At 52.7% G+C, this 11,456-nt stretch overlaps 1 protein-coding gene across 4 annotated transcripts in view; it reads right to left on the reverse strand.

Annotated features, from left to right (window-relative positions):
- Positions 1-2,750: 2,750 nt before the first annotated feature.
- Positions 2,751-11,456, reverse strand: part of SMARCA4 (SWI/SNF related, matrix associated, actin dependent regulator of chromatin, subfamily a, member 4) — a 68,410-nt gene continuing 59,704 nt past the window's right edge. For 2 of the 4 annotated variants that reach the window (XM_006905857.3, XM_025040077.1), the window contains 5 exons: positions 6,373-6,478; positions 5,917-6,018; positions 5,100-5,232; positions 4,824-4,966; positions 2,751-3,263 (listed from right to left, as the gene is read on the reverse strand). In XM_006905857.3, coding sequence (XP_006905919.1) covers positions 3,231-3,263; positions 4,824-4,966; positions 5,100-5,232; positions 5,917-6,018; positions 6,373-6,478 — 517 coding nt within the window. In that variant the 3' untranslated portion in view covers positions 2,751-3,230. Of the gene's footprint in view, positions 3,264-4,823; positions 4,967-5,099; positions 5,233-5,916; positions 6,019-6,372; positions 6,482-11,456 lie in introns of all 4 variants that reach the window. The other 2 variants (XM_006905856.3, XM_006905855.3) reach the window with 1 other exon arrangement.

Consider the following 11,456-nt stretch of genomic DNA (forward strand, 5'->3'; position numbering starts at 1 on the left):
ATTGGGAAAAATGGGGAAGGTAGTGGCCGGTAAAGCAAAGGTGGAGGGAAAGAACTATCCAGATAGATGGGTGCCAGGAACAAAGGCAGCAAGCAGCTGTCACCAGGAGTGGCAGTTCAGGCTGGTGGATACCCCTGGTTTGTGGCCAGTGTCTACACGAGGGCCAAACTGGTTCCCGGGCCTCAGGCCAAGGCTGACATGGGCGAGCCACACCAGAGGGCCTGCAGCCCTGACCTCTCCTCCCTACCACATCTCACGTGTTCCTGGGTCACCATGCCACTTGGCTTTGCACATGTGGACACTAGGCAAACTAACTCCTCCTGATTCCTTTTTCCTAAAAAAAAAAAGAAAAAAAAAATTTTTGTTTGTCGCCACAGAAAATACAGGTATGCCTGAAGAAGGATGTAAAAACCTTCCTATCTTTTGATGTCATATCTCCCAGTGGGCTGACAGAAGTGCAGAGAGCCGCCCAAGGTCACAGTCTGGAAGTGGCAGGGCCAGATTCAAACCAACGTGCACCTGGCGCAGGAGGAGAGTGAGCACAGGCTGAGAACCGCCGATTCCAAGACTGGCCGTGCAGCTTCAGACAAATGCTTTCCTCCTCTGTGCCCATTTTCTCATCTGAAAATTGGGGGACCATCAAGTGGGTAGTGAGCTTGCACTTCATTTCCTGCATCTTCAAGCTTCATGAGCCACCTTTTCAATGTGGCCCCCAATGCGGGAACCCCTCTTCCCACTTCTCAGCTTCCCAAGCAGCTAAGTAAGAGAATGTGACTACATTGTGGACAAAAGGGACATAAGAGTGATGTGTCAGTTTCCAGAAGGGTCTTTAAAAGGTGAGGTGGAGTGGGCCTCCTTGTTGACAGCTGGAATGTGGAATGGAGAGATGGAGCCCCAGCAGCCATTTTGGGAAATGAGGTGACCTTGGACATAAGGACGGGACACACTGAAGCAACAAGACAGGAGCTGTTCAACGTGAGGAACCAACTGCAGACTCTGACATGAGAAGTATGAACTCATGTCTAACTTAAGTCAATATTATTTTGGATTTTGCTGCCATTCACCAACTACTTTGTTGATATAGTTTTATCATCATACGTTTTCTCATCTTCAAATTCTGAACGTACTTTTTTCCCCTTCGAGGGACTTATTTTTAAATTGACCTCATCCCAAATACCATGAAATCAAAGGTTTGGTAAGCTGATTTTCTGTAAATATTAAAGTAAATTCGAATCTATTAAAATGAAGTCAAAGCTGATATTCAAAGAAAAAATGTGGACCTCCAAAATGAAGGATGAGGATCTTGGAATAATCTGCTAATAGCAATGATAAAACTAGACGAAGTTGTCAAAAACGAACATTTCAGGACTCTGGAGGTTTCTCAAAACTATCTGATGGATTAAGAAGTTTTTAAGAAAACAGACTGAACAGTGCGCAGTGGGAGATCCTGTTTTTTTTTTGCCAGGGGTCGCCCCCACTGGGCCTCTCAGCTCCTGCTCACCGGGCTATAAAAATCACTGCTGGAGGAGGCCCAACTTGACTTGGGGCTGAGGCAGAATCTCAGGACCCCGGGAATACTAGAAACAGCAGGGGTCTCGGAGTGGAATGAATGGCAAGGCCAAGGTCTCCCAACCTGCCTGAGGTGGGGATCCTGGTTGCGACAGATGGATAAAATCAGACAGGAGGTCCAGGGAGTGAGACAGCCTCCGCTGGCCCCACATATCTGGAGAGAGCCCCATCAATCCACACATCTACGCAACCTGCTGGGAGGCCCTGTGCACGCACTGAGAATAGGTGGGGAGCAAAGGCAGATCTGACTTGCAAAATGCCTGAGCCCAGGCCACTGGCACAGGGACTCACTGACTCAGGTGTTGGAGCACCATCTCTGAGCCACCACTGGCTGACCCTGAAGCTAGGCTGATCCCAGGGTGACTCCCAGAGGAAGCCAGATTAAAAATAAGGAATTAAATACAATAACGAGCAGTCATCAGCTGCTGCACAGTTGGGGAGACCCTACAGTTAGTTTGGCAACGACTAAACAAACAAAAAACAAAACAACACAACTCGCTGCGGGAGGAACTGGAATTCAGTTGTTACAATCTATTATTTTTAAAATGTCCACCTTTGCTCAAAAAAAATTTGAGATGTGCAAAGAAAGAGAAAAAAAGTAGTCAACAGAACCTTTCTCTGAGAGTGTCCAGATGCTGGACTTCAAAACAGCCATTATATATATATATACGTTCAAAGAACTAATGGAACCGTGTTTGAAGAAGTAAAGGCAATATGACAACTGTAACTCAGGAACAGATCTTAGCGGAGACGAGAATCAGAGAAAGGCGCCCAAAGGGACATCTGGACCTGGAAGCCCTCCTTGGTCACTGGCTGCCCCGGGCTTTGTGTGTCACAGCAGTGACTGCTCTGTGTGGCATCTACCTGTCAATGTGACCATCTTCCCGATCTCGCCTTGGCGAGCTGCTTGCTCCTTGTGTGACAAAGTGAGCTTGAATAAATGATGGGGAATGACAGTGCTACCCAGCAGGGCCAAGAGCCCGAGCTTGTCGTCAGAGAGAGACCCCGGTAAGTCCTTTTCCTTTCCTGGCCCTAAGTATCATCCCCTGTGAAAGAGGCCCTATGAGATCTGGTGATGGGGACGTGAGGCCCCATGCAGGCTGTCGGGGGCCAGGAATGAGTTCACCAGAAGCAGGCAATGTGCTGGGGGCCAGGAATGAGTTCACCAGAAGCAGGCAAAGTCGTGGATTTTGTTGTTGGTTTAATTTATTACTGTTTGACATCCAGTGACACTGACATACCCCCGCCGGGCCTGCGGGGCCCAGGCCCCAGCGAGGGTGACCTGTCCAATAAAATACAGTACGAGGAGTGGACGGCTACACACATGCATCCACGGCTTAAACTACAGTGATTCCAAACTGCGGCCGCAACAGTACTGCCAGGAAAAGAAAAGAAAAACAGGTGTCGCGTGTTCCCCAATTCATAATTCTTTTTCTGCCACTTTAAACAGTTAATGCTGTTACAAACGCTACTGATGCCAGGACAGGGCCAGACACAAACAGTCCTACATCTTCTCTGCCGTATAAATATGGAAGATTTTCGTTTATACAGTTTTACCCCACGTCTGAAACTACATCTGCTGCTACCCGTTACTGCTAAGGGCTACGCCGTCTCGGCTCTGGAACGAGGGGCTCGGGGTTGAGACTCTGGAATGTCGGGACTCAGTCTTCCTCGCTGCCACTTCCTGAGCGGTCCTGGAGGGGGGACAGGAGGAGACAGCATGAGTCAGCACCCTCGAGGGCACCCTGAGACAAATACCGATGCAGGTGACAAGCCGCTTTCCCTGGGTATGTGAGCAACGCGAGCGCCGTGAGGCTGGAGGTAGAGCGGCCTTTGGCTTCCATCTCTCTGCTGCGGCCACACCTGAGGACTGGCCCCTGTGCCCACATGGACTCTTCCTCGGGATCTGGGAGGCTCACTGAGCCTCCCTGCTCCGTCCCACTGCTGGGTGAACTGTCCCTGTGCAGCTTCAAAACCGCCTTGGCCATTCCTGACCACATACGAGCTTTATTCTTCCGCTTAAACTTTTTAAGCGGCTTGGCAAAGGCCGTAAAATGCCCTGCTGGATTTGAACTGGGCAGATGGGGCACTGTTACAACCCAGACCTCCTCTCCGGAAACATGGGCCACCCCTCCTGTGGTTCAAGATGTCTGACACCCTTATAAAATCACGTATGTCTTTGGCCAGATTTATTCCACGGTACTGGGTTTTGTTGCTATTGCAAATGGCCACAGAAGAGCAACACCGGAATGGCACTTATTGAGCTTGGCCAGGAGCCCGGCCCCGTAACGCGGTCTACCTCCCTGCTTTGTAGACGTGGAAACTGCAGCTCAGAAGTGGAGTGAACCGCCCAGGTCCCACAGCAGGGAAGGGCTGGGTGTCCAGACTGGATCCAGAGGGCAAAACTTACTTGAACCCAGCAAGTAGGTCTGTTCCCACCCCTCAAGCCCCCAAAACTGTCCACTGTGGGCTTGACACGATTGTAGCTTCCCCCCAGTTTACAGAAACTGCAGCCCATGCCAGGGGACATGCATCACCATGGTACCACTCAGCCCTATTCGCGGTGTTTGCTCCATGTCATTTTTCTAATTGCAGAGCCAGAGATTTTTGGTTTTTGTTTTCTTAACCCACTACCATTTCAAAATCCTAGACAGTCTATGGCCACACCGCCTGAACTTGCCCGATCTTGTCTGACCTTGGAAGCTAAGCAGGGTCGGGCCTGCTTAGTACTCGGATAGGAGACCACCCAGGAATACCAGGTGCTGTAGGTGTTAAAAATCAATCAATCAATCAATTAATCAATCAATCCTAGACAAGCCAGAACAGTCACGAGCAGAGGCCCGGGGCACAGTGTGTTATCACGTGTGATGAGGACACCACAACAGCCGCCAACTGGGTGGCACAGGGGCACCTACAATCCCAGTGTTTCCGTTCCAGACTCAACAAAGACCCGGCTCCACCCTGGCATCCTGGGCAGGCAGCCCTGCAGGATGCTGCAGAGGGAACAGGAAGGAATGCCCACCCTGTCCCCCAGACTCCCGCACGTGCTAAGAGCACCGGTTCTCGAGTCACATGGTCTTGGGCTTGAGTTACATGCTATGCGATGCTGAGCTTCAGTTTCCCCACCTGTGGAGCATCTACCCTCAACAGGGGCTGTGGTAGAAGGGTCCAGGACCTAGCACGTGGATGGTCCCTTAGTGACCCCACTGCTGCTGGGCACTGGCTCCCGCCTGCCCAGGGCTCGGGGACCTCACCTCCTCCTGCTCCTCCTCACTGTCATCGTCGCTCACCACTGGCTTGGCCCGGGACCCACGGCTTGGCCGCCGCCGGCCCCCCTTCAGCCGATCCTGTGCCTTCTCCTTCCGGCCCAGCTTGATCTTCACTTTGACCGAGCGGGCTGTGGTGGGGACAGGAAGAGGGAAGGAAGAAAAGAAAGAAGATGAACTTGGGAGATCGTGACGCCTCCTGAGCTGGGAGGGTGAACTCTGAGATCCTGACCAGCCCGGGAAGCCCAGGCCCTCAGGACTCACACTCGGACTCCGAGCCTTCCTCCTCGCCCTCTTCCTCCTCCTCGCTCTCCTCGCCTTCGCTGTCATCCTCTTTCTCTATTTTCTGCCGCACGCTGGTGAAAACGGACTGCAGCACAATGGAGTCTTCGTAGATCTGGGTGGAGACATGCAGGCTCTCGTGGGCTGCGGCCCGATGCGGGGCTGCCCGCGGCCCCACCCACACCAGTCACAGCTCTGGCAGGACGGCCCATGTGGGGGCAGTAACGGACTCCCAGCCAGTGCCCAAGAGAGCACTGGGATTATGGAAAGTCTTGGAGAAAAGATCAGGTGTGTTAGTTTAGAAAAAGCCATGGGTTTCTCCCTCTGAATCACAGCGAGCACCCGTTTTTAAAGGCTCTGGGAAGGTCTGCAGTAACTAGAACTGTACATCCCCTGTAGCATTTCCCTCAAACGTATGACTGTGAAATCGCTTTTCCAGAAAGGACCTATCCCAAACACTTTTGGGAAAACTGCTGCCTCAAGGATGAGTGTGTTAATCTCAACACAGGAAAGGACACATCCATAGATTCCTTTCGAGAGTCCCCTAGTGAATTCAAAATAAAATTTCAAGACATACATGGATTGTTCACAGGGCGTCCTGGATGGATGGGACTGAGTCTATTTTCCCCATTTTACTTGTTTTTATTTTCTGCCTTTTTCTCCCCAGTAATGAATACATATTGCCTTTGTAATTAGTAAAATATTCCAAGTTGTCAGGAATGTTTTTAAACCAGTTAATTCAAAAGGGAGCAAAGGCTGGAGTGGGCGTCGCCTCCCCCTGCCCCAGGCGTGCCCTCACCAGGGAGCCCTCCAAGTTGAAGGTCTGGGCGTTCTGGCACAGCAACATGACGTCCTTCTCCAGGTCGTTGAGACTGCGGTACTTGTGGTTGCGGATGCGCTCCTGTGGGTGGTGGGAGAAGCAGCCTTACCTCAGGACCCCGCTTCGTGCCTGGGGACCCTGGGGCTAGGCGTCCCTCTGCCTAACAAGGTCACAGCTGAGTTTCCTGCTCCTCTGTACAGACTCGGAAGCCCAGACCCACTGAACACAAGGGCCACATGACAGACCCGAGCTGCGGGTGACTGGAAGGAGCTTTGAAAGCTGGCTGTCTGCCCACGCGTCATGGAGACCCAAAGGCCACAAGGAACCCTAAAAGCCAATGATCGGGTCCCTCACCAGGGGGCCCAAGTTCCTGGGTCAGACTCCCCCAAGTGCCCATGTGGGCACGGCCCTGTGAGAGCCGCCCCCCGGGCTTACCTTAATCTTCTTGAAGTCCACAGGCTTGCGGATGAGCTCGTAGTACTCCGGCAGCTCTTTGCGGGAGGGCAGCTGAATGAACACCTCGCTGAGCTGACGTCCACTACTACTGTAAGGGGACACAGTGGGTGTCACTCACAGGCCCTGCCCACTGGAGGAAGCCGTCACTCTGTCGGCAGCCCCCATCGGGCTACATCCCATTGTTTGAGAACAGAGGGTGAGAAATCAAATCTGACTGGGGAGTTATTTCCTGTATCCGTGCTGTCTTGAGAGTTCTGATACATTCCTGAGGGGCAACAAGCACAGAGAGGCCGGGGACGCATTGCAATCAAGGCTCTGTGCCCGCTCAACTCCCCCGACCCCAGACTATATGCTGCATGAAACAGAAGGCTTGGGGCTCCATGGATCACCACTGCGTATGATGCAAAAATCAGTCGGCGCACACTAGAAGCATTAAGGGACAGCGTTGTCAGAGAGACAATTTTTTGCAAGCTTGTTATGTGACTCCCGCAAGCATGTGTGTTTCTTGCAGGCAGCATTTAAAAGCAGTGAACTTCAGGGCATTTGGCAAAAACTCAGGAGGAAAGACGCCTCCCAGCAAGATGTTAAAGGACATAAGCTGTTTTCTAATCCTTTTCACCGAGATTGCCTTGTTTCCCACAAGGGAGCAGTGGCCATGAGAGGCTATTGGGCCTCGCGCACCATCTCCTGGGAATCACTTTTGGAGGAACCAGTGCACTCAGCCAGCAGGTCGTGCCACATCAGAGCCTGGCTCTGTGCTGGGGACAGGAGCTCAGAGGTGAAGTGACATCACTCCCGGAGCCTGCCTGAGGAAGGAGTAAGCAGGCGCTTCAAGGACTCAAAAGGCCAGGGGAGAAAACAACGCCCACTAGTGCGGTCTCCCTTTCTGTCCAGTCAGCCTCAAGAATGGCAGTTCTGTCTTGAGGAACCTGACTTGCCTCAGGGGTCCCACTGGGCCTCCAGAGACAAGCAGCAGAGGCCCAGGGCCGCCGTCCAGGGAGCTAGCGACCAGGTGGCGATGCTGTTCTACAGGTCCCCTCTCTTTACCCAGGCGCCCACACACTCTGGCCGTGTTTCATCCACATCCACTGCCAAAATGCCTGCCCGGCTGCCCCGGCTCCCGCTGGCTGCTTCACCTCTCGGGGTTTTCAGTCGCTTCTCAGAGATGGTCGACCCGGGCCCAGCGCTGCCGGTGGGCTGAGCCCATCCGACTCCACTTCTTTCCTTTTCTGTTCGAGAGAAGGCAGCGCATCCCGCGTCTGCCTGTCCTGACGGCACCCCATTCTCGTTTTTGTTCACTGTCTGGAAAACAGCAGTGACGACGTGACTGCTTTTCAGGTTTGTTGCTTGATGCCCCGATTTCACAATGCGTCAAGGCACAGCCTGGCCACGGCTGCCTCCCGAGGTTGATCTGGACTGGGATCCCAGGTGGCCTTTTGCTCGCTTGGGGTTTCTGTGCATCACAAGGCCCCTGGCCCGACAGACGGTCTTGGAACCTGGTCCCTGCCTTGGACAATCACCATCACTCAGTTCCTGCTCTGGGTGAGACGCTCTACCACAGGTTCTCATAAACTGTTATTCTAATCCTTACAATGAAGAAACCGAGGCAAAAAGTTCAGCCTTCCCGGGCCAGACACAGCCCACCACCTCTGAGTTTTCCTTCCCAGAGTTACATGGGGATGCCAGCAAGTGGCAGCCTCCGATTTTCCTCCTAGGCTGAGTTTTCAGCCACGTCCTGACCCGCACAGGGTCCTGCTGTCACAGATAAGGGAAGGCACGCCACCTCTAGGCTGCCACTCCCCGTCAGGGAGCCCCTCCCTGCAGGCACAGGGTTCCTTTCTCTCATGAACAGGCTGGTGGATGGTTTGGCCATAGGCAACTGGAATTTACATAAACTCCAAAAATGAGAACAGATAACAACACGCTGGCTTCTCTACTTCGAATAAGCAGACTTAGGGCAATGGGTAGGGGTCAACCCAGTTCTGTTCTAGGACACTTTGGTCCCAAAGCTCAGGCAGAGTCTGGATCCGGACCCGCCCACAGTTCAACCACACGCGTCCTACTCCCCCCCAATGGAACCTTCAAAGCAAAGAGCCCTCCTTTCTCAGCTCCACAGCAGTGTCACCCCACACTGTGGCACGAAGCACTGGCGGCCCTGCATTTTACACTGAGGCAGGACTTGCGCCCACAGGCCTAAAATAACAGCAGTTCCACGGGATGACAATCTCCTACAAAGTGCGAAGGACTCTTCTGCTTTCTACTCTATTTCATTGAGAAATGCCAACTGGGCCCCACAAAATTCATTCTGCAGCCCACTAACGGGCGCGGACTCCCAGCTTGAAAAGCACTGCTCGCAATGCCAGGGCCGGGAGAGGCTAGTTACACACCCTGTCACCTGTGGCATCCACACAGATGGCTGGCCTCGGAGGTGCATGTGGCCCTCCAGCAAGCTCCAGAAATAGAACTCTAGAGCCGTAATACAACAAAAAGTTTCATAAGGAAACCCTCTCTCCACTGTCAGGCTAAAAAACTGTTTAACTGCAATAATGGGGAGAAACAGGAACTCCTCCTATAAACCTTTGGGGAAACTGAGTCCTTGAGGAATAAATGCCCACCCAGCACCCAGCCTGATGACCTGTCTGCTGTGATAAGCTCTGACTGCAGATGACCTGGAACTGGGTGTACACAGGGGAGGGAGAAGGCACCAGCACCATGAGAGAGTCTGAAAACTGTCCTTTCTCAGACAGCCAAGTCCTCTTGGAAATCCAGTCATAGATTTTAATTGCTCACAAGTTCCCTGGAGAACCCCCCGCCCCCATGCACCAGGAGCTGCTGCAACAGACAAGAGCCACCCAGGCTGGCTCACAAACCCTCCTCACTCCGTATTAGAGATAAACGCCCCACAACTCCCTACCTCCTGGGAATAAACCCCAAAGTCCTTCTGATGGCTCTACCGTCCTCCATGGTGGGCTGCCCTTGGCCGGTCGTCAGCGTTCCTCTCTGCACCTTCTCACACCCACCTCTGGGCCCATGATGCCACTGTTCCAAGGAACCCAGACTCCCACCATCAGCACAAAGGTCACCTCTTCTGCGAGTGCTGTGACCCCCGTCCACCTTGCCCTGTCACCTCGTAATAAAAAGGAGGCTTGAGCTACCAGATAAAGGCACAAACCTTCAGTGCTTGGCTCCTCGAGGTGCCCAAGGCTCCTGTGAGCCTCCTTGACCTTCGATGCCAGCTGAGCTTGGTCTCTTTAAGTTACAGGATCACACAGGGTGAACTAACTCCCAGGCCTGGCACTGCCATTTGTGAGACATCCCTGGTGTAGCAGCAGCTCACACGTTCAGATGACTGCCCTGTGCCCCAGAGTGGGCACCTGAGGGTCACCCGGGCTGTGTCTGGTTTAAGATTACGAAGCAAGTGGCAGCAGATACTCGTGTCCAAGTGTTTGGCTCACATCTCTCTTGGGAATTTATCTGGGAGAAGTATGTGGTCACAGGGTGGGGGACACTTAGCTTTGGTAGACAGTGTAAGTATACTCCTCCAGCCGTGGGTGACCCAGCTTGGTTCTCTGTAGCTACACTTGCTCCCATTGCTCCTCCTTGGTGTGGCTGTTTTACAGCTGAAGTGTGGTTTCAATTCACATTTCCTTGATGAGCACGGAGCTGGGCATCTTTTCACAGGCATATGACCGGCTGATGGCCTCCTTCAGGCACCTGTTCACTTCTTTGCCTTCCCCAGAAGTTCTCTGTGGGACACATTTATTACAAATACCTCCAGTCTGTGGTGTGTCTTCCACTCTCTTGGCGAATGGATCTTAGTTTTAGTCAAAGTCCAATTTATCAGTATTTTCTTTTAGACTTGACGTTTCTCCTTCTTATCAAAACTTTGCCTACCTCGAGGTCACAGAGGTATTGCATTTTCTTCTGGAAGCTTTGATGTTCTCACCTTTTTACATCATTAGCTATGAGGCCGGTTGCCCTAACCGGTTTCTGCCCATAGAAGTTACTATCCACCCACCACACCCAGAACACGAGCCACCAGGGCAGAGACCTTGCCAGTTTTATTAGCCGTCTATCTCTGGAACCTGGAACAAAGTCTAGTATACAGTAGGTGCTCAATAAAGATTTGTTGAATAGAGGAACAGCTCAGGATAAAAGTCTCAGGGTAATAAGGCAAGGTTTGAACCTGGGTCTTATCAAGGTCACCTCTAACCAGGGTGCCTAATTACCCCCTCACCCCATATGGTCAGTTACACAACCACCCTGTTCCAGAAAACGCAGCACCAACCAAAAGTCCCGTTGCACAGAACACGCTGCGTCAGCTTCCTGTCTTGCGAGACTTGCTCTGAAGAAGCTTCTGCAGACAGTTGGGAACTCCACCCTTGGCCCCGCCCTGTGTCTGGCTGCCCTGGCATGGGTGGTATGGCAATGAGGAGCCTGGAAGAACCTTGTGGCTGTCGGATCAGCCCCATGACCCCAATTCAGACATGAAGGCAGTGCCCGCCATGGCCCTAATGCCTCCAGCCCGGGCTGTCACCTGGTTTGGCAACAGTAACAATGGCTGCTGCTGACAATATGTATGATAGATGATGATGTTATTCTCCTGCCTCTAGATGTCAGCGCCCAGAGCAGGGACTTTCCTCAACCTCGTCACCGCCCAGTCCCCATCACAATAGCAGGACATGATATGCAGCAGGGGCTCAATGAGACCAAGGCCTTGCCTCGTTTCATAAGCTCTTTTAGACTGAATAGCCCTGGTGGGGACCCTTATTGTTTAACTTGCCCAGACAGTGTCTGCCTCTCTGTGGAAAGGTGTCCACCCCTACACTGACTCAGGGTTCTGGTGGGGCTGCCTATCATTGAGTCCCATCCTCTCCCAGGACTTGGGGAGGCCCAAGCACAGCACCTCACCCATCTGGCCTTAGTGACTGGTCCAGGAGAGGGCCTGGGACACAGCCAGCCAATCAGAGCCCTTCCCTGGGATTTTCTACCAGGAGTTGAGGAAACAGCAGCTGCTTTATCGTTGGGGTATGAGGCCTTGAAGACAAAGCCCAGAGCTGCGG

This window comes from Pteropus alecto, unplaced genomic scaffold (assembly GCF_000325575.1).
Source record: "Pteropus alecto unplaced genomic scaffold, ASM32557v1 scaffold761, whole genome shotgun sequence".
NCBI lineage: Eukaryota > Metazoa > Chordata > Mammalia > Chiroptera > Pteropodidae > Pteropus > Pteropus alecto.